This window comes from Bos javanicus, chromosome 5 (assembly GCF_032452875.1).
Source record: "Bos javanicus breed banteng chromosome 5, ARS-OSU_banteng_1.0, whole genome shotgun sequence".
NCBI lineage: Eukaryota > Metazoa > Chordata > Mammalia > Artiodactyla > Bovidae > Bos > Bos javanicus.
The window spans coordinates 15,330,587-15,357,789 of NC_083872.1; the positions used below are offsets into that span (position 1 = coordinate 15,330,587).

Genomic DNA, 27,203 nt, shown 5'->3' on the forward strand with positions numbered 1-27,203 from the left:
CCTCAGCCAGGGTAAGCTTTCTGTTTAGTGAAGTAGCTCATGTCCAAAATGGCAAGCATGGAGCCTACAGATGGAAGAGCAAATGGCTAGATTCCATATAGAGAAGACATTGAGTATCAGCACTCTCTCACCAGCCCTGCCATTACTCAATGAGTGGCATGATCCCTCCAAGAGCTGCCTTTATAGACTGGTTTTCATCTTCTTTTACTGTTGTTGAAGATGTTGTCTGTATTCTTGCCATAATATGAGCACTGAGAAAAAAATGGAAGGGCAAGTGTAACTGATGTAGGGAAAAACAGATAAGTAAAGTCAAAATATCAAGTAATTGAATAAGAGACATATTGAAAAGCAGAGCAACAAAAGTATATGGGTATTGATATCAAATTAAGAAATGTAGAAGTGTGCGCACCCAACACTATCTAGCTTCAGAAAGACACCATGAAATGTAGGGAAAAAATATATCTATAGTGACTATATCAAAAATTAGTTTTTGATAGAAATTTAAAATACTTCCTGACTCCCACATTCTACATATGAAGGTAGATAAAATTGAGACCCGGACTTTCTTTCCCTGGTGGGGATGTAAAAACTTTATGATTGTATTAGTTAAAAAATATTCTGGTAGGAGCTTCAGATTAATTTAAATTTCCTAGCTGTACCACTTACTGTGTATTGTTATATGTAACCTCTCTGGGCTGAAACATTCTTATCTTTAAGATGGCAATAATGCTGGAGACTTCTGGGGTAATGTGAGATATGTGTGTGTTATGGTGTTAGTCGCTCAGTTGTGTCCAACTCTTTGCAACCCCATGGACTGTAGCCTGCCAGACTCCTCTGTCCATGGAATTCTCTAGGCAAGAATACTGAAGCGGGCTTCCATTCCCTTCCTCAGGGGATTTTCCCCACCCAGGAATCGAACCTGGGTCTCCCGTGTTGCAGGCAGATTCTTTACCATCTGAGCCACCAGGGAAGCCCCAGTGTGAGATAATGTACTGGAAGAGTGTGACCTCTGCTGAGCATGTTAAGTCCTCGGTAGAAAACTATAACTGTTTCTACTGCTAAAATCTTATCTCTACCTCCAAATATCCCTCCAGCTATATCAGAAATGTACTTTATCACTACAGTTTATCATCTATTAGTCTTGCGCTGTTGAGCTTCTGCTTCCATGGTAATTGTTAAGAGATTTCTATTTCAGGCAGTGTGGTGAACTAAAACCTTTATATACAGCTCACCTAAGATGGGACTTCCCAGGTGACTCAGTGGTAAATAATCCACCTGCCAAAGCAGGAGATGCAGAAGACATGGATATGATCCCTAGTTTGGGAAGATCCCCTGGAGTAGGAGTTGGCAACCCCTTCCATTATTCTTGCCTGGAAAATTCCACGAACAGAGAAGTCTGGTGGGCCATAGGGTTGCAAAGAGTTGGACATGACTGAACACACAGGCAACTAAGATACTAATTTAAAAACGTTTTAAGTATTTTAAATAAATATTTTAAAGTAGTTTATGGCAAATTTATGGCAAAATTGAGCAGAAAGTACAGAAGATTCCCATACACCTCACACACACACAGCCTCCCCCACTATAAATGTCCTCCACCAGAGTGGTATGTTTATGATAATCAGTGGCCACATTGACACATCATCACCCAAAGTCCATAGTTGGCCAGGGTTCATTCTTGGTGCTGTACATTATATAGGTTTGGGAGAATGTTTAATGGCACATAAACATCATTATGGTATTATGCAGAATAATTTCACTGCTCTAAAAATCCTTTGTTCTCCACATCCTCATCCCTCCCTTTGCTTTAAGCCCTAGCAAACACTGATTTTTTTTTAAACTGTATCAATAATTTTGTCTTTTCCAAAAAGTCACATAGTTGGAATCATGTAGTAGGTAATCTGATCAGATTAGCTGCTTTCACTTAGTAACGTGCATTGAAAATTCCTTCATACCTTTTTATGGCTTGATAGCTGATTTCTTTTTTTGTTATTTTTCCATTTGTTTCACCAAATAATATTCTGTTGTCTGGATGTGCCACAATTTATCCATTCACCTACTGAAGAATATCTTGGTTGCTTTCAAAATTTTGCATTTATAAATAATGCTGCTATAAACTTCCTGTATAAGTTTTTGTGTGGACATGAATTTGCAACGCATTTGGGTAAATACCAAAGCATATGATTGGATTATTTGGTAAGACTCTAGTTCATTTTGTAAGAAACTGAACTCTCTTCCAGAGTGACTATACCATTTTGCACTTCCACAAACAATGAGAGTTTTGTTGTCTTGCATCCTCATCAGCATCTCACGTTGACAGTTCTGGACCTTGGGCATTCTGATAGGTGTGTAGTGGTATTTCTCTGTTGTTATAATTTGCATTTCCTTGATGACATAGGATGTGAAGCATCTTTTGATATGCTTATGTGCCATCTGTATATTTTCTTTGGTGAAGTATGTGTTAAGGTCTTTGGCTCATTTTTTAATCAGGTTATTTTCTTCCTATTGAGATTTAAGAGTCCTCTGTATGTTTTGAATAGCAGTCCTTTGTCGGATAAATGTTTTACAAATATTTTCTCCCGGTCTCTTTTCTGTTGACATTATCTTTAGCAGAACAGAAACTTTTAATTTTATTGAATTCCAACTTATCAATTATTTCTTTCATACATTCTGCCTCTAGTGTTGGATCTAAAAAGTCTTAGCCATATCCTAGGTCATACAGGTTTTCTTCTGTGTTATCATCTAGGAGCTTTAGAGTTTTGCATTCTACATTTAGGTTTGTAATCCATTTTGAGTTAATGTTTGTGAATGGTGTAGTGTCTGTGTCTAGATTAATTTTTTTGTATGTGGATGCTGCCTCTAGTGTTGGATCTAAAAAGTCTTAGCCATATCCTAGGTCATACAGGTTTTCTTCTGTGTTATCATCTAGGAGCTTTAGAGTTTTGCATTCTACATTTAGGTTTGTAATCCATTTTGAGTTAATGTCTGTGAATGGTGTAGTGTCTGTGTCTAGATTAATTTTTTGTATGTGGATGTCCACTTGTTCTATCACCATTTGTGGGAAAACCTGTCTCCGCTCCATTGTATATTGCCTTTTCTCCTTTGTCAAAATCAGTTGACCGTATTTTTGCGGGTCTATTTCCAGACTGCTTACTCTGTTTCATTGATCTCTTTGTCTATTCGTTTGCCACCACCACACTGTCTTTGTTTATAGATTACAGCAACTCTAGAAGTAGTGTCAGTCAGCTTTGTTCTTCTCCAGTATCGTGTTGTCTATTCTACATCTTTTGCCTCTCCACGTAAGCGTTAGAGTCAGTTTGCCAACATCCACCAAATCACTTGCTGGGATTTTGTTGAATCTATAGATCAAGTGAGGAAAAACTGAAATCTTGCCAGTGTTGAATCTTCAAATCCCTGAATATGGAATATTTATCCATTTATTTAGTTCTTTATTTCATAAGAGTTCTATAGTTTTTCCTCATCTAGATCTTGTATATATCTTGTTAAATTTATCCCTAAAACCTTTAATTTTGAGGATATCAACATAAGCAGTACTGGTTTTCAACTTCAAATTCTACTTATTTGTTGCTGGTGTATGGGAAAGTGATTGACTTCTATATATTACCTTAGATCCTGCAAACTTGCTAGCTTCTAAATGAAGCTAAAGTGATTATATTAATCTAAAAATATTATATTAATATATAATATATATATATATTATATTAATCTAAAAATCATTTTAGATTTTCTATATAGATGATGATTCAGTCTGTATTGATTAATTTTTTTCATATAGAAATAGGCCTATTCAGACGGTTTATTTATTCTTATGTGAGCTATATGGTAATTTGTGTCTTTCAGAAATGGGTCCATTTCTTCCAGGCTATCAAATTTGTGGAATAGAGTTGTTCATGGCATATTTTTATTATTCTTTTAATGTCCATGGGATTTGTAGTGATGTCCACTCTTTTATTTCTGACATTGGTAATTTGTGTTCTTTGTTTCTTTGTTTTCTTAAATTTCCTAGCTATTATTGATTTTATTGACTTTTTCAAAGGACTAGCTTTTGGTTTCAGTGCTATTCTCCATTAATTCCTTGTTTTCAACTTTGACTTCTTCTCTAATTCTTACTATTTCTTTTCTTCTGTTTACTTTGAATTTAATTTTCTCATTTTTTCTCATTTCCTAAAGTAGAAACTTAAATTACTGATTTTAGATCTTTATTCTTTCCTAATATCTGGAGAAGGGCACGGCAACCCACTCCAGTATTCTTGCCTGGAGAATCCCATGGACAGAGGAGCCTGGCAGGCTACAGTCTGTAGGGTTGAAAAGAGTCAAACACGACTGAAGTAACTTAGCATGCTTTCCTAATAAATGCATTCATTACTGTGAATTTCCCTATAAGTACTGCTTTTCCTGCATTTTAAAAATTTGATAAGTTTTCATTTTATTTTCATTTAGTTCAGGGATTCATTTAGCTCAAAGTATTTTTTAATTTCTCTTGAGATTATTTCTTTGACCTATGTATGATTAGCAGTGTTGTTTAATCTCCATGTATTTGGGGACTTTCCAGTTATCTTTCCAGTATTGATTTCTAATATATTTCCATTGTGGTCTGAGAAGACACTGTATATTATTTTTGAGGTTATATTATACTCTTAAAACTAAAAGTATTTTATCTTCTTGATCAAATGAACTTTTTATCATTTTGAAACCACACTAATGTTTAATGATGTTTAAGAGTCGGACACAACTGAGCACCTGAGCACAGCAAATATTTAGCAAATTTAGGGGGTTTTTGTTTGTTTGTTTTTGCCCGAAAGTCTATTTTGTCTATGTTACTATGACAACACCAGCTTTCTTTTGGTTAGTTTTTTTTTGTGATATCCTTTCACTTTCACTTATATTGCACCTTTGTAATATAAGTTTGGCTCTTGGATTTTGTTTTGTTTTAATTGAGAAACAATTGTTATATGCTAACTGAGTTATTTAAATATTTATGTGTAATGTAATTACTGATATATTTGAAGGAGTATTTTATCTTCTGCTTTCTATTAGCCTGAATACCCTGTATTTGTTTTCTTTATTTTCTTTGTTTCATTTTGGATTAAGTCCTTCTTTTATTTCTATTGTCTTATTTTTACTAATGTGGAAATAATATTATCTGTATATATTCCTCTTAGTTTTTACTCTGGAAATCTTAACACATGAAGTTAACATCATCTTTTTGTCTTTCTAGGCAATATAAAAATCATAGGACATTTTAACTTACCTCAGCTCAATTCTAAATTTTATATTAATATTTCTCTATTTTACTTGTGACATAATTTAATTTTAAAGATGTTATTGTGCTATTATTTATACTGTCAATTTATGTTTGATTTTACCAACATACTTCATATTTATGAATTTTTTCTTCTTGCAACACGGATCTTTCATTTGAAATTTTCTTGTAAAAATATAGAACTCAATAGCTCTTTTTTTGCCCAGAAGTATTTCTGTACTTTGTTTCACCAATTTTACCTTTTCTTTTCCTTCTAGGTACTCACTATAAGTATCTTTCCTAAAGTCAAGGGATCTGATACAAATGAAAGATTTTCAATATATGGAAAAGAATAGTAACCAGAGTTGGCTTTCAATGTATTTTACTATATTGGAAAATACCTTGCTAAAACATTGCCTATCATTTCTGAATGATACAAATTTAGTATAGCTTAGTGTGGTAAGGCAAGAATTGAATTAAAAAGCAGAAAATTTGGTCGTTACCTCTTTAAAATTTCAGTTTTATCAGTTATAAAATGGGAATGATGCATTTCTTGCCAATCTGTGAAGCTAAATTATGAAATCCTTTGAGTACTGTAAATAAAAACAATTACTACCATTTCTTGTTTCTGATGGATACAAACCTTTGAAATGGCAATTTTGATATTTGAGCCAAGGTCTCCATGATTTCAAGACTTTTTTTGTTTCTCTCTCTGCTTTAGAAAATGTTTCTTGGCATAAGGTTTGTTTGTGCTAATTCACATAACAGTTGTCTTAAAATCATAGCCACAGCCAGGCAAACTTGACACATTATTAGTTCTAGAATATTGTAAGTTAAGTATTCCTTAAAACTCCCGTAAAGCTAAAAAGCAATAATTGTACACTTGTGATTACTAACTGCATTCCCACTAAAAGAGTCAATCAAAAGAATAGGATAAAAGTACACACAAGCTTAAGCAACATTTCATAAAGCCGCAATGATTCATTATATAGTTATATATACCCATTATTGGTAATTCCTTTTTGGTTGTGAAATTAAAATTTCTCTATGTCAGCAACTCTGAGAGTTTGAGGTTTGATCCTACTTTCAAGCAGAAAGTTAGCCTGACATCATTTTGTGAATGCTGGCAGAAGATAAAAGATTCCTAGGTCAGGGACAAAGGACTTTATTATTCACAACACGCAGCCTGAGCACTAGCCTATTTGTGTTGGTTCCCTTTGCCCCTAAATTTCCATGGGACTAAAATGAAGGAGTCCAGGTGGATACTGAGCTCAAGGTAGGTTTAGGTCACAACTGAGAAACTCAGTTTAGGTTTAGGTCACAGCTGAGAAAGTTTAGGAAGTTCAAATACTTTAAAATGATTTGCAAATTAACTTTCCTTTTGTACTGATGAGAAGACATTATCTTATACTGGACACCCAGAAAACCTACCCTTTGCTTCAAAGGAGACACTGCACTATCTTCTAAGGCTGTTGGGTATACAAATGTTTTTGAAAAAATATTGTTGTGGTTGTTCTGTCGCTAAGTCATGTCCGAGTCTGTGATCTCACAGACTGCAGCAAGCCAGGCTTCTCTGCCCTCCACTATCTCCCAAATTCATGCCCTTTGAGTCAGTGATGCTATCTAACCATATCATCCTCTGCCACCCTGTTCTGCTCTTGCCCTCAATCTTTTCCAGCTCAGAGTCTTTTTCAGTAAGTTGGCTCTTCACATCAGGTGACCAAAGCATTGGAACTTCAGCTTCAAATAGTCAGGAACAAAAGGCTAGTTAGTTAGTGCCACACTTCAGGGATGTTCAGAAGTGGAGAACTGTCTCACAACAGTACCACCTGGTCAGTTTTAAATGTGAAACCAATGCTTTACTTCTCCTTTCCTTCTACTAGAATTCAGACTAAAGCCGCCCTAGAGATGTGGTCAATCTAACCAAATATTATGTCCTGTTACTATGATTTTGTGTGTTCAACTTGTAAAAGTTTTCTCTTTACCAAATGGTTTTATTAATTGAAAAACAAATTCAAACACTAAGCTAAACTATTCACATTTAAGTTTAAAAGGAGAAGACAAAAAAAGGAGTCATCAATAAGTTCTAGTACCTTTAGGTCAAAATATGTTGTTTTATAATTCTTTTGTAGCACAGAAACACATGAAGCTAAAAATTAGTTTTTCAGAGAGCGTAGACGAAAACTATCCTTTAGATAGTCACAAATTTATTTATTCTTCAAGTGTGTGAAAAAACTATTCTTCATAAAGCATTTACGATAGGAAAAGTAGAGCATTATAGATTACTGTGTTTTTTGGCCAACTCATTTCCTATGGCTAGAATGTCCATTGTTCTTTTTTATCCCCATAATTTAACATTTGAATAGGTTTAGAAGAAATTGACAAATTCCTCAGAGACAAAATATGGAAAATTTTATTTCAAAATTATTCCTTATTTTCCAAAAGCTATCCACAAGAGAAAAAGAAATTCTGTGTTATTTATTACAGCTGGTATATTAAGACCATTTTAAATGTCACTTATTTCCATATTCAGAAATCTGACATTAAGGGAAATTTCATGGGAAAATATGGCTTCTTGATGAAGTGGAAACACTGCGGGCTTTGGAGTCAGCCAAATGTAGGTTTAAATTTATATGACTCTTACATAAGCTCAAAACTTTAGTTTTATTCTCCAGGAAAAGTGAGGGGGGTAGATAATTATAGTTTTCTTCCCAGGATATTGTGAAGACACAATGAGATACAGGAAGTCCTTAGGGAGTACTCTGGTTGCCCAACAAATTACATTCTGTCCTCTTTTCTCCTTAGGCAGCTACTGCATAATATTAAGAATAGATCTTAGATATAGATTTCTTAGTACAGAGATTTACTAGAACTCTGTATCGTATTTTTTACTAGCCTAAGGATAGGGAATTAGTCTTTATGATTTTACTCTAACTACATTGAGATAAATTCACAAATGAAAATGCATTTCATAACAAAAAGGAAACACACATCATTTTTTAAGGAAGAAAACTGAAATTCAGAAAAGTGATTTTCTGAGGATGCAACAGCTAGTTAATGACAATCAAGACCCTTCTGCCAAGTCGATTCTTGTGCCCTATCCACTATATTGCTAAGGCAACTGATGGGTTTAGAGTTGTCTGAGACCACAGTTGAGTGCTTTCCATGTTCATAGCGGTTAAGAATGCCCACTAATATATTATTTTGAGTTATAGAGCCAGAAGACAAAAGAATTTCTTAAGTCTCTACAGAAAATGCCAGTACTTTGGATCATGTGAATTCTGAGTAAATCTCAGATTTATCACACTAGGTAACAATCAAAAATAGTGTGTGTTGGCTTTGGAATTTAATAGCTAATTTTATAAATAATGCTTAATGACAGTAAACCAGGTTCACTAACTTTTTTTCAGTCAATCTAATTTTATGTTAACTCCATCTGTGAAGTTTGTGATGTCAATTATAGTTGTGATTTTATCAATCATATTTCATTTCTAGAATTGCTACCAGGTTTTTCAGAGCTTCCTATTTTTACTCACCTCTTATTGCTTTAATGCCTTTTCTGAACTATTTTATGTATATGGACACATAATATTTTGTGTATTTTATCAAATTGAAGATTTTTTTTTATCCTATATCTGATAACCTACTGCCTTCATGATGCAATGGACTGATTCTATGGTTTGTTTTTTCTGATTCTCACTATTTCCAAGGTGTTTAATGACTTTTGTTATAATTAGTTTGTGTTCTTTAGATCTAAATTAATGGGAAATTCTTAGAGGTATGAGTTTAACCCAACTCAGAAAGATTTTTGACTGCTTCAGCCAGTTACTAAAGCATTCTTTCCCCCTTTAGCATGGAGAGATAACTCCTATGCAGTCACTTGCTACACTTACAAATTTTCTTTTTGTATTTTTTCTAATTTTTTAGCATTTAATTTTAATTTCATTTTAATAAAAATTATATATATATGTGTATATATATATATATATACATATATATATATATTTAAGGGGCTTCCCATGTGGTGCTAGTGGTAAAGAACCCGCCTGCCAATGCAGGAGACATAAGAGACACAAGTTTGATCCCCTGAAGGGGGGCACAGCAACCCACTCATTTATTCTTGCCTGGAGAATCCCATGGACAGAGGAGCCTAGTCGGCTACATTCCACGGGGTAACAAAGAGTCAGACATGACTGAAGTGACTTAGCACATGTCCTCACATGGATATATAAAGTATACAATCTGTTGATTTGGTATACATTTATAGAGACAAATGTGTACAAAACCAAGATAACTATTGTATCCTCATATAGTTACTATTTTGTATGTGTGTAGTGGGAGCACCCGAGAAATTTACTTCTTTAGAAAGTTTTCAGTATTCAGTGCAATATTTTTAACTATAGTTTATTATGTTGTGCAGCAGACCTCTAGACTCATTCATTCTTATATTTGTGTTTTGTCATCATTTCTCACTTCTGAGGATTTCTCTACCTTTTTTTTTTTTTTTTAGCAGCTCAGACTTTCATTTTAAAATACTTTTTGAAGCATTGATGTTACCTAACTTCAAGACTTATTATAAAGTTACATTAACAATGACAGTGTGGTATTGGCAAAAGAATATACAAATAGATCAATGAAACAGAAAACACAAGTAAAAAATAGACACACAAATATAGTGAACTGGTCTTTGATAAAGAAACAAAGAATACAATGGAGAAAAAAGTCTGTGCCAACTGTTGGTGACAGAACAACTAAACTTCCACATGCAAAAAATAAAAGAAAAAATATAAAGAGTAGGAATCTAAACACAGACCTTAAACTTTCACAGAAATTAACTCAAAATGGATCATAGACATAAATGCAAAACTAAAATCTCCTAGGAGATAACATATTAGAAAATCTAGGTGACCTTGAATTTGGTGGCAAACATATAGATATAACATCGAATGCATGATCCAGGAAATAAATAATGAAAAACTTCTGCTGTATAGAAGACACTATCAAAAGTATGAGAAGGCAAGTCACAGACTGGGAGAAAGTATTTGCAAAAGATATCTGACAGTAATCCAAAATATACCAAAAACTTTTAAAACTCAACAATAAGAAACCAACCAACCTGATTTTAAAAACGGAGAAGAAAAAATTAAAACAACACTGGGATAAGACTACACACCTACTAGAATGGCCTAGATCCAGAGCACCGAAAGCACCAAGGAAGATACACAAACTTATGAAGCTCCACAGATCGCTAAGTGTATAAATGGTTTAAAGCTAAAAGTTAATTTTATAGGGAAGACCTGTAATCTCTATCTTGACTTCAATCTCCACTATGCCAGGAGTACATCAGCAAAGCTTTTCATGAATGGAGGCCGTGATTCATTTACAAATGCAATTCTACTACATAAAATACGTTCTGTCTTTCTAGGATAATATAATAAAAGAACAATAAATCTTTCATTAATGAGTATCCATTTAGAAAATTCTTAAATCTTCAGCAGGCAATGGGATACTTGCTTAAGTTATTACTAATGGAAAACAGTAAGTCTGAGTCCAGGTTTATTAATCTTTTATATGTTGTCAATCAAATTGGGAAAGACAGTTATTTTTACTTATAGTTTTTTTTTATAATGCAAGCAATACTTTTTAATACATATTCAGTATTTCATATGATGTTATCGCTACCTCTAACAGAAGCATATCTTTATTCTTAAGTTCGGCAAATACTGAAATCATCAGATGCATAAAATGATTAAATAATCAATGAAAACCATATAGGAATGTATTACTGTTGTTCAATCACTAAGCTGTGTCTGACAATTTGCCACCCCATGAACTGCAGCACACCAGGCTTCTCTGTTCATCACTATCTCCCGGAGTTTGCTCAAACTCATGTCCATTGAGTCAGTGATGCCATGCAACCATCTCATCCTCTGTTGCCACCCTTTCCTTCTGCCCTCAATTTTTCCCACCAAGAGAGTCTTTTCCAGTTAGTCAGCTCTTCACATCAGCTGGCCAAACTATTTGAGCTTCGGCTTTAGCATCAGTCCTTCCAATGAATATTCAGGACTGATTTCCTTTAGGATTGACTGGTTTGATTTTGCAGTCCAAGGGACTCTCAAGAGTCTTCTCCAACACCACAGTTTGAAGGCATCCATTCTTTGGTGCTCAGCTTTCTTTATGGTCCAACTCTTAATCCGTACATGACTACTGTAAAAACCGTAGCTCTAACTATATGGACCACTGTTGGCAAAGGGATTTCTCTGCTTTTTAACACACTGTCTAGGTTTGTCATGGCTTTCTTCCAAGGAGCAAGCGTGTGTTAATTTCACAGCTACAGTCACCATCTGCAGTGATTTTGGAGCCCAAGAAAATAAACTCTGTCACTGTTTCCATTGTTTTCCAATCTATTTGCCAGGAATTGATAGGACCAGATGTCATGATATTCGTTTTTTCAAATGTTGAGTTTTAAGTCAGCTTTTTCACTCTCCTCTTTCACCTTCATCAAAAGACTCTTTAGTTCTTCTTCACTTTCTGCTGTTAAAGTGGTATCCTCTGCATATCTGAGGTTGTTGATATTTCTCCTGGCAGTCTTGATTCCAGCTTATGATTCATCCAGCCCTGCATTTCTCATGATGTGCTCTCTCTATATAAGTTAAATATGCAGAGTGACAATATACAGCCTTGACATACTCCTTTCCCAATTTTGAACCGGTTCATTATTCCATGTCTGGTTCTAACTGTTGCTTGTCCTGCATACAGGTTTCTCAGGAGGCAGGTAAGGTGGTCTGGTATTCCCATCTCTTTAAGAATTTTCCACAGTTTGTTGTAAGAGGCTTTAGCATAGTCAATAAAGCAGAGGTAGATGTTCTTTGGAATTCCCTTGCTTTTTCTATAATCCAGCGAATGTTGGCAATTTGATCTCTGGTTTCTGTCTTTTCTAAATCCAGCTTGTACATCTGGAAGTTTTCAGCTCACCTACTGTGGAAGCTGATGTTGAAGGATTTTGAGCATAATCTTGCTGGCATGTGAAATGAGTACAGTTGTACAGTAATTTGAACATTCCTTGGTATTGCCTTTCTTTGAGATTGGAATGAAAAATGACATTTTCCAGTCCTGTGGCAACTGCTGAGTTTTCCAAATTTGCTGGTATAATGAGTGCAGCACTTTCACAGCATCATCTTTTAAAATTTGAAATAGCTCAGCTGGAATTCCATCACCTCTACTAGCTTTGTTAATAGTAATGCTTTCTAAGGCCTACTTGACTTCACACTCCAGGATGTCTGGCTCTAGATGAATGATCGCATCATCGTGGTTAATTGGGTCATTAAGAGCTTTTTTGTTCAGTTACTATGTGTATTCTTACCACCTTTTCTTAATCTCTTCTGCTTCTGTTAGGTCTGCCATTTTTGACCTTTATTGTGCCTAACTTTGTATGAAATGTTCCGTTGGTATCTCCAATTTTCTTAAAGAGATTTCTAGTCTTTCCCATTCTATTGTTTTCCTCTGTTTCTTTGCATTGGTCACTTAAGAAGGCTTTCTTTTCTCTCCTTGCTATTCTCTGGAAGTCTACATTCATATCTTTGCCTTTCTCTTTTGCCTTTCACTTCTCTTCTTTTTTCAGCTATTTGTAAGTCCTCCTCAGTCAACCACTTCACCTTCTTGCATTTTTTTTTCTTGGTGATGGTTTTGGTCATCACCTCCTATACAATGTTATGAACTTATGTCAATAGTTCTTCAGGCACTCTGTCTACCAGATCTAGTCCCTTGAATCTATTCATCACCTCCAATGTATCATAAGGGATTTGATTTAGATCATACTTGAATGCCCTAGTGGTTTTCCCTACTTTCTTCAATTTGAGCCTAAATTTTGCAATAAGGAGCTAGCGATCTGATCCACAGTCTGCTCCAGGTCTTGCTTTTGCTCACTGCATACAGCTTCTCCATCTTTGCCTGCAAAGAATATAATCAATCTGATTTCAGTACTGACCATCTGGTGATGTCCATGTGTAGAGTCACCTCTTGTGTTGTTGGAAGAGGGTGTTTGCTATGACCCCTCTTGGCAGTGTGCTCTCTTGGCAAAACTCTGTTGGCCTGTGCCTTGCTTCATTTTGTTCTCCAAGGCCAAATTTGCCTGTTATTCCAGTTATCTCTTGACTTCCTACTTTTGTATTCCAGTCCCCTATGATGGAAAGGACATATGCATTAGAGCACTTCTGTTTTATAGCTATTCAAAAACAATGATTACAAAGAAAATTAACCATCTACTTGGCCCTCAATTAATCAATATACATAAATTAGAGAAGTCTTTTTACCAAAGAGTAGGAACTTTTAGATATAGCAGGGAACTGAAGTCTAAACTATATCAAAAAAAAAAATAACAACAAAAAAAGGAGGCAGTAATATTTATGTAGCCATTATAACCATGTTATTTTGAAAGCCAACCTACTTACATCATCAGTTTCATCATTATTCTATTGGGTGGGCCCTGGTTTGGATGACCTACTATATTAACACTCCCTGAGGGAGTCTAGGTTGAATAGAGGGATATTTTCCAAGGATAATTAAATTGAGAGAGTGAAACAGGAGAGAATCATGTCAATGGAACCTCCTTCATGGTTATTACTGAGCAATTGCTGAAGTTATTTGAAATAACTTCAAATCAATTAGGACAGTGTACCCTTCTTTATCTTTTGGAAATTAATTCTTCTGCATTAAAGACACACTAAGATCCTCATTTATTATGACATAAAATACATTTTAAAAATACTTGTTGCAGGCTTAGAGTTATGGAAAGAGGGACTTCCTGGACTGTCCCAGAAAATTGTTCAGTCTAGTTCTGTGATTAATCCTGGAATCTTCCCTTCTGACAGCCATCCCCTGGAACCTTGATCTTAGCATGGATTTAGAAACTTGTATGGATAGTCCCACCTGCAGGGTAGGTAAGTCTTAGCTTGTGACAGTTGAGAGAACATCAAAGCTATGCATAACAGAGCTGATTTCATTTAAAGAAAAATGGCTAAAGTTATTAAATCCATACTAAATGTGTGACCTTATATATATTTTCTTATTTTATATTGTTATTATATCCATTTTAAGAGGAGAACACTGAGGCAGAGACAGCATAAATAATTTGCCCAAAATGACACACAGTAAGTGAAAGGTCAGCTGACTATGTGCAAATCAGTTGCTAGGTAGATGGAAAGATGGGTAATATGTAGCTTTGCTTTATGAACTGGATTACTTTGTAATTATTTTCTTATATATGGTAGACCCAGGGCCTCATCTAGTGGAAAAATCAGTGGTGTGCCTGATTCATAAGAAACAGTAGAAAGCAATCTTAGACAATGGCTGTGGGGTAGGTCTAAAAACAATATCCTGTTGACACTTTTATTAGTATTACTTAGAAATGGGTACATCTGCCAATACTGTGGCAGAGAAGGATCAGCACTACTGATTTACCCTTTCACCTCAGGCTCCAGTAGAGCTTGGCACAGCACTGTTAACAGATTCTGGCATTTAAAATTGTGATATTTTGCTCATCATGGGTTTTTGTGCTAATTTTGCTTTTAAAATATTATTTATCTTGATTACTGATTTTTCGGCACTCCCTTAGATTTTGTACCTAAGGCAAGTGTCTCATTTGCCTCACTTGCCTTATCCTAGCCTCAGCTCTGGTTAACAGCGAACATGGAGACACATTATATGTTAACAAACCTGCTCTTTTCTTGAGTTATGTGGCTCTCACAGAAGAAACCAAAGAACCACTCTTCATGTAATTAGGGACTCTACTATAAAGACATTAATGAGAAGGTACAGCTCAATGGAACAATACAAATAGGAAAACATATCCTATAAATTGAGTACAGAACGCATAACTGTTTAATAAGCACAACTATATCCACTTTGTAGAAGAGTGATTCTGTTATTCTAGAGGGATTTACTTAATGCTAGCAGTTCCATAGTATTAAAATTTTATCTTGCAAAATCCACGTATTTTAAACTGTATAATTTAGTAACTCTGATTTTTCTTTGCTTTTATAAATTCAACACCCCCAAACAGATGAATTTTGAAAAGTAATTCAAATGTCAGAAACTAGCAAGTATTTTTTATCCTGGTACGTTTTTGCCTTCTCTGCCATAAAATATAGTGAAATATATAAAGCAGTGATTAGTGCTGCAATTAGCCTTTGACCCTTACTATAGTTTGGCTCTGTTCCCAAGATTTCTGTTTTTAAGCTCTCGGACTAACAGTCCTCCTCTTTGTTCATACAGTCATTTTTCCTTAGTGATCAATTACATATATATTTAAATATATTTTTAAAGAATAGAAATGTTGCTTGTCATCACAAATGGCTCTTAGAGAGTTATTGGTTTCCTGCCAGTGCTGTCAACTTTCCAACAACAGATTGGATTGGTTAAGGAAGAAGCCATAAACAGCCTATCAACAAGTATTTATACAGATGTTAATGAATTTAAAATTCTGTTTATGCCAAACTCCAATTTTATTTGTCCTTTATTTGTGAGGTATGATGCAATAATTGCTCTTAACAAACACATGCAGACCACTTATACTTTATAATGTAAATCATATTTTTTACTATTCCTAGCATAAGATACATAGAATAAACCATTTATCAAAGTTACCAAAAATATTTCTTTCATATGAAACATTTTGCTCAGCATGCCACCAAGTCCTCCAAAAGCTTTTGGTAAAGAGATGAACTCATCTCCATCCATGAAACCAATAGTATTTTATTATTATATTACTGAGAAAGGCTATTAAAAGAAAAGAAAATAGTCATGGGAAAGTTGCCATAGGTATTAAAAATATAAATCATTAGCTTCTTTTTGTGTGCCCCAAATGATAATTGAATCCTAATTTTCCTCTGTATAGGATACTATGCTATGTTGAAAATTTAGGAAACTGATTAATTTGAGGCCTATGAGTTTAATGAACACTTGTCTTGCTTTTCATGAAGAAAAAAATATTTTCATTAATTTAAAAATGACTAATTTCTTTTGGAGAACTTTTTTAAGCTGAACTGCTTTTCTCTAGGATTGTATACATTGTCAACATTTTATAAAGTAGCCATTTATATATATATATATATATACATACACACACACATTGTTTTTAATTTGCTACCTTTGATTTTCAGTTTTATCCCAATCTAATTCCAACTTTCAGAGCTAAAGTTTCTATTATAATATAAAGTTACTCACATTTAGATATGTGTTATTCTCCAGAATACACAGGTTTGTCTGCATGCTAAAAATCTAAATTTCATTTCTCAGAGAACATTAATCAACTATGACAATCATTCCTTAATCTTACCAATATTTACTGAACATCATCCTACTATGTATCACTTATAAAATGTATATTCTAGTACATAAAACTGACACATGAATAGAAGACTAAATTGTGATGTAATAAATGCTATCCTAAGGTCTCTGTATTATCCATGGAGAACATCTCTAACCTAGTTTGAATAAGGAATGACGTGTTTAGAAGATCAGGAGCTTACTCTGAAGAATGTAAATTCCAAAGTAAGACCTGAAGTAAGAACACCACTGGTGAAGTATATAATCCCAAACACAATGTCTATAGGCCAACGAGATCATTTTGAGTAATTATAATACATCTGGGTGGTTGAGGGAGGAACTTAATAGATGTGTCTGAAGGGATAAGGAAAGCCTGTATGCCATGCAAAATGTTTTGAACATTGCCCAGACACAGTGGAGAACCCAGAATTCAACCTATGAAAGTGCAAATTAAATGGATTCTTTAGAAAGACCGTTTGCAGTTGGAGATATATAAGTGGGAACAAAGTCAAAAGCAAAAAGACCAGTGAGAACGCTGTTACAGTAACTGAGAAGAGATGATAGTGGGCCAAATTAAAATGGTGACAATGCAAATACCAGAGATTTGACAGAATGAAAAGAATTTAGGAGGTAAAATCTGCAGTTAAAGTGCGAGGAAGAATACTGGTTCAGTACAGCACTCAGGTTTCTGAGTTTTACACTGACGATGATGGTAAAATTATAGGAACTTGGAAAAGGTGGGATAAAGCTTAAGTTTAGCTTTTTACGTAGTCTGTTTAAATTGTCTGTAGGATACCCAGTAGAGAGGCTTTGGATAAATACATTTCAGAAAGCTATGATAGAAGAACTTGAAGGACTATCTTCTGACAGGAAGCTTATAACCAAAGAATAAGATGGGGCTAGGATGTTACGCCAGAGAAGAATCCCGAGATTGGAAGAGATGCCAAAGGAAGAGGAACCCTTGAAGGAAACTGAGGTTTAGACAGTAGGACAGAGAAAAACAGGACAAGTGTAACTAAGCACGAGTCAGAGGAAATAAGCCTTTTGAGAAGGAAGAAGTGGACGATGTATAATATTAGAGGAGTCAGTAAGAACTTCAAAACGTCCCAAAGATCTAGCAGTGTTAATGATCTCGGTGTGAACAGTTTTAGTGAAACGGTACAGGGAGGAAGCCATATTGCAGTGAGCTGAAGCACACATGTCAGTCAACAGAGACTCTCACTCCTGTTCAAAATGGAGCAATGGAGATGAGAAGAAGGGGCCAGGTATCAGTGAGATAACTGGTAGGGAGACTAGACCTAATTCTGGATTAGATGTCATTACATAAGGAGTGAGCAGCCAAGGACAACTCCAGAATATCTGGTCTGAATGACTTGGGGAGTCAGGAGAAAAAGCAGACTTACTAGGAGGATGATGACAACACACTGTGATTCTGAAGTTCAGCTGGATCTGAGAGCAGGAACAAAGTAGATGTTGGTGATATCCAGTCCTCTAAGCTGCCACCCCCATGAGGCAATAAACACTCTGTATCTAGTTATCTGGCTTCCCTTGTAGCTCAGTTAATGAAGAATCTGCCTCCAATGCAGGAGACCTGGGTTCGATCCTTGGGTCAGGAATATCCTCTGGAGAAGGAAATGGCAACCCACTCCAGTATTCTTGCCTGGAGAATATCATGGACAGAGGAGCTTGGCAGGCTACAGTCCATGGGGTCACAAGAGTCGGACACGACTGAGCAACTAAACCGCCACCATACCATCTAGTTATCCAGTTGACTGTCATCAAAGGCCAGCACAACGTTAGGCGTGGAATGAGGTGGTGAGCGTAGGGTGCTCCTAAACTCTATAGACTGACAAGCATCAGCACCTGAAGGAGTGTATGTAAAGGAGCCAGAAAGGAAGCACTTGAAGTCTGATGTTTCAAAGTCTCACAGAGAAGAGAGTTTTAAGACAAAGAAAATGTTCTGTGTAATTGAATTCAGCAGAGAGGCCAATGAAGATAAGGAATAAATGTGCTTGGTAGATAAGGTGGTTTAAGGTCCTCATTGTAAGGATAATTTCAATTTGACAGAATTGGATTGCAGTAAATTAAGGAGGGAATGAAAAGGGAAGACAAAGTAGACTGAGAGAGAGTTCTCGTAATGGAATTTTGTTAACCAATATATTTTAGTGTAAAAGACAAAATATTAGAAGAGTGTAGAATTTGTCCCTGAAATCTTAGGTATCATATTTAACAAACTGGAAGATATAACCTATAAATTATGAGAAGAAAAAGGTTTATAGTTTAGAAGATATTTAGCAAATAGATAAATTTGTATGCCTAGAGAAAAATTTGCCCCTTTTGAAAATAGAGTAGAAATTAAAATCAAACAATGGGCAGGAGAAAATATTTGCACCAGTGGTAACAGATAAAGAATTTTGAATGGTCAGTTGAAAGCAAAAATGGAAATACTAGAATCCAGCAGATAATTGGGAAGAATAAGAAAGATACTTTACACTTTATATATTATTGATAAGAAATCATATGGAACCACTTTAAATTTTGCTAGCAGTAGAAATATATAAATTAAGACTGTATTAGACAATATTTTTCTCAAAGTATCAACAGTTTTAAAATACTTAATATCCCAATGCTGACTAGGGACTTAGTGAAATGATTAACCTCATATAACTTGTGGTAAATTGGTAAAGGTTTTGTAAACTATTTGACGATATAGATTATACCATGTTCCTCAAAATATTCAGAAATTCAGACATGTTATCTAATTCCACCTTAAAATGGATTAAATAGAATAATTAAAAACCTTCATGTAACAAGTTGGTACATCATAGGGTATAACCCCTAAAAGCATTTTCAGGTTTAGATTTCCATTACATAGAATTCATTTGTCATAGTACTAATGGAAAAATGCGATAAAACAAATCTATGGGAAAAAGAACTACAAAGAAATGCCTTAGAAGTGTTATTCAGTGGTTATCTTTGAATAGTGGGCTTTTTGTAGATTCTCATTTCTTTGACTTTTTACTTTTCAGTATTTGTAAGGTTAACTATTGTGAAAATGTGTTATTTATATAGTAAAAGAGTTTAACAATTTATTTAAATAAAATTAATAGAATGTGTGTCCTGGAGTAAAAACAGCATATATAGACTGTAGTAACTAGGGGAGAGCATGGGTCAAAAAGAGAACTTTTGTCTTAGGATGATGGTACAAGAAATTAATGAAGACCTAGAAAAGTAGGAAAAAACAGTAGGTAGGTAGTAGATTGCATTTTGCAGGCATAAAGGTGTTTCTTCTAAAATCAAAAGGATTTATTGGGAAGTCTAACAAGAAAAATTCCAGAAAAACGTCTACTTCTGCTTTACTGACTATGCAAACATAGTCATAGTTTGTTATGGATCACAGCAAACTGTGGAAAATTCTTAAAGAGATGGAATACCAGACCACCTGACCTGCCTCCTGAGAAACCTGTATGCAGGACAAGAAGCAACAGTTAGAACAGGATATGGAGCAACAGACTGGTTCCAAATCAGAAAAGAAATACATCAAGGCTGTATATTGTCACCCTGCTTATTTAACTTATATACAGAGTACATCATGAGAAATGCCAGGCTGGATGAAGCACAAGCTGGAATCAAGATTGCCTGGAGAAATATTAATAACCTGAGATATGCAGATGACACCACCCTTATGGCAGAAAGCAAAGAACTAAAGAGCCTCTTGATGAAAGTGAAAGAGGAGAGTGAAAAAGTTGGCTTAAAACTCAACATTCAGAAAACTAAGATCATGGCATCCGGTCCCATCACTTCATGGGAAATAGATGGGGAAACAGTGGAAATAGTGACACTTTATTTTGAGGGGGCTCCAAAATCACTGCAGATGGTGACTGCAGCCATGAAATTAAAAGACACTTGCTCCTTGGAAGAAAAGCTATGGCCAACCTAGACAGCATATTAAAAAGCAGAGACATTACTTTGCCAACAAAGGTCCATCCAGTCAAAGCTATGGTTTTTCCAGTAGTCATGTATGGATGTGAGAGTTGGACTATAAAGGAAGCTGAGTGCCGAAGAATTGATGCTTTTGAACTGAGGGGTTGGAGAAAATTCTCTTGAGAGTCCCTTGGACTGCAAAGAGATCCAACCAGTCCATCCTAGAGGAAATCAGTCCTAAATACTCATTGAAAGGGACTGATGCTGAAGCTGAAACTTCAATACTTCAACTCAAAGTGACTCATTTGAAAAGACACTGATGCTCGGAAATATTGAAGGCTGGAGGAGAAGGGGACGACAGAGGATGAGGGTTGGATGGCATCACTGACTTGATGGACACAAGTTTGAGCAAGCTCCGGGAGTTGGTGATGGACAGGAAAGCCTGGCATGCTGCAGTCCATGGGGTCGTCAAGAGTCAGACACAACTGAGCAACTGAACTGAACTAGAAAATGACAAAGGTCTGTAAGTAAACCTGGCACCATTATTCTTCCTAAACAAAATGCTAAAAGCAAGCTTCAATAAGTAAATCCTACTTTCTCCTCAGTGGCAGGGGTAATCCTGAAATGCTATTGCAAAAGTCATTTGCCAGAATCATTTCCTGCAGCCTTGGAATGGCAGTATGCTTGGATCTATCTAGCCAATGTCACCACTATGCTAGTTCTCTTTTTACACTGAATTCATGCCAATCTACCAATCCATGCCTTCAGGTTAAAAGAATTAATATGAGTTGGACTCTTACAGTGAAATCTCTAATCTTTATTCGGGGATGATTATTGAGAAACTGGACTGAGTCTAATGTAAAACCACTTATGGTTTATGGAGTGTTACTGTAGAATTGAGGAAAACTTTTCAGAATAAGCACTTTAAAAGGGGGCTATTGCAAGTATATGTCTCTATTTTCGAAAGCAGAAAGACACAAAGATTATTTTTAGCTAAAAGTACACTTGCTACATATCAAGAGTAGGTAAAGTTCCAATTGTAGGTTCAGTTAATTATCAGGGTCACTGATTCCTCTCTGTCATTCCCTTCTGTCATTGCACTCATGGGTTCACCATTTGGTCTGATCAACCAAGAAAGGCAGATAAAACCCTGGGACTCTGCTGGAAAAGAAACTTAGTGCTTAATGCAGTAACTGGGGTGGCAAGCCCAAATCTTCCCTTTGTTTGAGTCTCTTTTTTAGTTTCTATATAAAGAAAGCCATTTATTAAAATGCTGTCTGCTCATGAATTCAGTGGTCAGTCCTTGAATGCAGAGTAATTATTCCTTCAGTACAGCAACTATGGAGAAAGTGAAAATGAAAGTCACACAGTCGTGTCAGACTCTTTGTGACCCCATGGACTGTATAGTCAATGGAATTCTCTAGGCCAGAATACTGGAGTGGGTAGCCGTTCCCTTCTCCATGGGATCTTCCCAAGCCAGGGATTGATCCCAGGTCTCCACGTTGTAGATGGATTCTTTACCAGCTGAGCCACAAGGGAAGCCCAAGAATACTGGAGTGGGTAGCCTTCCCTTCTCCAGTAAATCTTCCTGGCCAAGGAATTGAATCAGGGCCTCCTGCTTTGTAGGAGGATTCTTTACCAACTGAGCTGTCGGGGAAGCTCTGCAACTATGGAGGGTTTGGCTTAAATTCAGGAAGACCAGGTGGTGCTAGTGATAAACAATCTGCCAACAGATACATGGGTTTGATCCCTGGGTCGGTAAGATCCCCTGGAGAAGGAAATGGCAATCCACTCCAGTATGCTCGCCTGGGTTAGACCATGGACAAAGGAGCCTGGCTGTAGTCCATAAGGTCACAAAGAGTCAGACACGACTGAAGGAACTTAGCATGCACGCAGAAAACAAGGGATATGACCATTTTAGAAATGTAAGATGTCATGAGAAGTTAACAGGAAGTTAAGTAATGTAATTTAGAGAAATAAACATCTTGACTTGTAGCTTTTCTGAGAACTGGACCTAGTATCTCTTTGGACTGAAAATTAGTCATTTCACTAGTACCACAGCAAATTTTAAGGGGAAAAAAAAAGACATGATGAATGTATCATCTTAACATAATCAAAACAATAGATGCTGAGTGTGTATCCATGTGTGAATGTGTCTCTGCCCATGCACCTAGCATTCAAAATAAGCTTCACAGCATGTCTCATTTGTCCTCCAAACAACCTGCAAATAAAAGATTACTTTCTATGTTTGAAGATCTACAGTGAAAGAATTGTTCATCTGCTAAGACGTGCCTGACTCTTTGCAACCCCATGGACTGCTGCACACCAGGCTTCTCTGTCCATGGCTATCTCTCAAAGTTTAGTCAGACTCATGTTCACTGAGTCAGTGTACCATCCAACCATCTCATCCTCTCTCATCCCCTTGCCCTCCTGCCCTCAATCTCTCCCAGAATCAGGAGTCTTTTCCAATGAGTCGGCTCTTCGTATCAGATGGCCAACGTATTGGAGCTTCACCATCAGTCCTTCCAATGAATATTCAGGGTTGATTTCCTTTAGGTTTGATTCATTTGATCTCCTTGCTGTCAAGGGACTCTCAAGAGTCTTCTCCAGCACCACAATTTGAAAGCATCAATTTTTTGGTGCTCAGCCTTCTTTATGGTCCAGTGTTCACATCCATACATGACTACTGGAAAAAAACATAGTTTTAAATACAGACTTTTGTCAGCAAAGTGATGTCTCTGCTTTTTAATATGCTGTCTAGCTTTGTCATAGCTTTCCTTTCAAGGAGTCAGCATCCTTTAATTTTATGGCTGCAGTCACCATCTGCAGTGCTTTTGGAGCCTAAGAAAATAAAATCTGTCACTGTTTCCACTTTTTCCCCATCTATTTGCCATGAAGTGATGGGACTGGATGCCATGATCTTAGTTTTCTGAATGTTGAGTTTTAAGCTAGGTGAAGCCAGTTGAAAGAATAGTTCAAATTAAAAACTGATGTTTTATATAAAAATTGTAGATTTCTTGTGAGTTTAATTACCATGAGTTAGTTTCAGTAGGTACCCCCTCTCTGGTGTACTGTCAGTGAACCCTACAAAGCTAAAATGTCCCTAAACATGGTGATGGCACCAAAAAAGAAGCCATCTAAAAAATCAAGTCCATGGAGAAGTGTTCTAGAACAACAGGTCTTCATTGTAACTCAAGTGTGTGGCATTCATGTGGCAGCAATGTCTGCAGATTTATTTTTTTTGAATAATATAAATGCATATACTATATTTAGGTGTAGCTATAAGGGTTGGATTTTTCTTTTTCTTTTTTTAAACTATTTTATTTTCCTTTATATTTGTTACCTTGTATTCTCACCTGGCGTAATTTCTCCTTTTGCATAGTTTCCATACTCATCTTCTTTGTTACCCTTTCCCCTCTCCATCTTTGAAATCATTGCTATGGCATTAGCACAGGTTTCCTAAACCTAATATAAATGATTTTCCTAACTTACATATTGTACTAGCTTATATAAACCAAGTTTTGTTTTATACAAAATTACAAGTCTATTTTGAGTATCCTCAATATAAATTATAAATTCTTCATATGGATAAGATTGTATGAGAACAATTAGATTTTAAATTCTGTCTACCAAAAATAATTATTTCTATTTTCTAACTAAAACACTAAAAAACAAGCCCTATAGGATGTTGGTTTCATTAAAACAACTCTGCTTTTCAAAATAAGTGGGTTTGAAACTCAAACAGGAAAAGTACTTAGTCTATAAGTGACTGACAGTATTTTTCTTACAGATGATTTAGCTCCCCTGACCTGTCTTGTTTTTCTCTTCCTTGTGATAAAATTGTTAGCCTAGACTAAGCTGCTTGGCCAAAATTTGATTTCTTTAAAAAACAAATAATATTTTCGTATTTTTCCCTAGATAAGGAAGAAGAATTTATGTATAAGGATACCACTGCAAATGAAAAATTAGAAAGGAGTAAAGAATATATGTACCAATGGCTTCATACACAGGTTGGGGTTCTTGAAACGACTGGTTCCAGAAATATGAAATGGTGAGGTCTTCTCCCTTAAATCAGATTTTTGTATTGCAAACATATATTGAAAAGTGAAACCTATGTTAATTATGCTAAAACAAACATGACTTTATATAGCCGAAGGCCAATATACGACATTACCAGACTATAAATGGTCTCTTATATAGAATAGATTTGATCACTATGTTTTTTCACTGTAAAATATTCAAGAGCTTAGTTTCTGCAATGCTTAAAAATCAGCACAATTGATTGATGGTGATGATGAACCCACAAATGGTTCTACTTTATAAAGTAAAATGCATGGTATCTATTAACTGTTTATAAATATCATCTGTATTGGTGATTGCAGTATTTTATTTTTTGTTATTTTTATTATCATTTATGTTTAGCAGTTAAAATTAAACTCAACCCCAGTCCTGCCACTTTACCAGTCATGTAACTGATTCTCAGTGATGTCTCAATATTTTAGTTTCCTCCTCTTTATAGTGAGATATCTCTCTTTCTCACAAGATAGAGGTGAGTTCTCAAATTGAGGTTATCAAATGTTGATGTCCCTTAGCAGCAAAGAAAGGTGCCTTGAACCTATTAAGTAATCAATTAATTTTTGTTATATTAATGTATGTATTAGTTTTCTAGGGCTACCATAACAAAATACTAGATTGCACGGCTTAAAGTGCAGAGATCTATTTTCTCACAGTGTTGGAAGCTGAAAGTCCAAGATCAAGGAGTCAGCAAGTTTGGTTTCTTTGGAGGTCTGTCTCCTTGGCTTGCAGATGCTCCGTCTCACTGGCTCCTCGCGTGACCATCCTTCCACCTGCGTTACCTGTGTTCTAATCTCCTCTTTGAACAAGGACACCGTTATATTGGATTAGGGCCCACCTCTTTGAACTCGTTTTACTTTGTCTCTTTCAAGGCCTTGTCTTCATATAGTAATTTTCTGAGGTATTAAAGATTAGGATTTGAATGTATAAATTTTGAGAAAACAAGATTTGAACATATAAATTTTGAGGGAACAAGATTCAGTCCAAACAATACATAACATAAAACATTTATGTACATAACTACTAAACCAAAATTTAAAAAAAAATAAAAGTCTGGAGATAATATTTTTGAATATTTTTTGTTTAATTACAGTACAGTTGATTTACAATGCCATGTTAGCTTCAGGAGTAGAACACATATATATTCTTTTTCACATTCTTTTCACTTATGTGCTCAATCGCTTCAGTCATGTCTGGCTCTTTTGTAACCCCATGGACCATAGCCTGCCAGGCTCCTCTGTCCATGGGATTCTCCAGGCAAGAATACTGGCGTGGTTTGCCATGCCCTCACCCAGGGCACCTTCCCAACCCAGGGATCAAACCCAGGTCTCTTGAGTCTCCTGCATTGAAGGCAGATTCTTTACCTACTGAACCACCTGGGAAACCCTTTTCCTTTATAGGTTATTACAGAATACTGAGTATTTAGTTTCTCATATTATACAGTTGTATAAAGTTTTACGACTTTCACTGTAGCTATGTATATCCACAAAACAATTTTTAAAAGTACTACTTAAGCATTTTCAAATATATAAACCAATATGAATCTAAATATAGATGACACTTTGGAAATATTTCCAGGGGTTGTGGGTATTAATTATTTAAATGAGTAACAAAGAAAACAGTTATGAGGTCTAACACTTAATATAGCAGAATGTTATAATGTATAAAAATTAAACCTTTTTTTATAATATATACAAGTGAAAAAACCTTCATATGTAGTCAATTCTATCCATATATCTTTAATAATATGGAAAAAAGTGAAATTAAAACACTTCAAAACCTGGGTTGTTATATCCTATTTCATTGTGAGCAAAGAAAGTAGGAATAAAACAATCAACATTTGAGGCTTTTTTTATTTTGCTGAGTGTTCCTATTGATGCAAGTACAGTTTATTTATGCTGGTATTAATTGATTTAGCATAATTCATAACAAGATATTTTAGGACTATAACCAAATGTAGCATAACTCATAGCTTACCATCTATATTAACCAGATGAAAGAGATCTTCTTTAGAGATTTAAAAGCATCTGTACAGATAATGTGAAAAATACAAACAAAACATTTCAGGATGTATTTTTAAGATACTTAAACATTTAACAACATCAGTTACTCCTTAATTAGTTATATTTAAACATATAATGCAACAGACAATTATTGGTGGATTTTCTCCTTTGAAAATATAATATATAAAGGAATATTTAAGTATTAATATTTTAAGAAAAAATTTTTTCTAAAACAGAAGTTCTTGAAAAGCCAAATATGAATGCTCTAGCCTTAAACAGAAGTTAATTGTGAGCATTAGTATAATGCACTAAACATACCAGACCTATTTTAAATAAGAAGCTTTGCCTTTCTTATAAGTAAGATATATAAGTAGATGTGGTACAATATTTACCCGTTCTATAATTTATTAGCTAAGATTATTGGTACTTGCAGATTATTTTTATCTGTGTATGCATTTATGTTTGGCAAATTTAAAATTTATGTCAAATTGAATTTTAAGGTAATTATGAAAAGACATAAATTTGTATATATATTTGTCTTCACCTAATTTAAGAAAACAATTATTTCCATTTTGTATATTATTGATTTTTCTCAAACTTTTAATTGGGCATGT

General features: G+C 35.2%; 1 protein-coding gene across 5 annotated transcripts in view; it reads left to right on the forward strand.

The window, feature by feature from the left end:
* LRRIQ1 (leucine rich repeats and IQ motif containing 1) overlaps positions 1 to 27,203 on the forward strand; it is a 223,193-nt gene that overhangs the window by 168,019 nt on the left and 27,971 nt on the right. For all 5 annotated transcript variants that reach the window (XM_061415659.1, XM_061415661.1, XM_061415660.1 and 2 more), the window contains one exon: positions 24,431 to 24,563. In XM_061415659.1, coding sequence (XP_061271643.1) covers positions 24,431 to 24,563 — 133 coding nt within the window. The remainder of the gene's footprint in view (positions 1 to 24,430; positions 24,564 to 27,203) is intronic.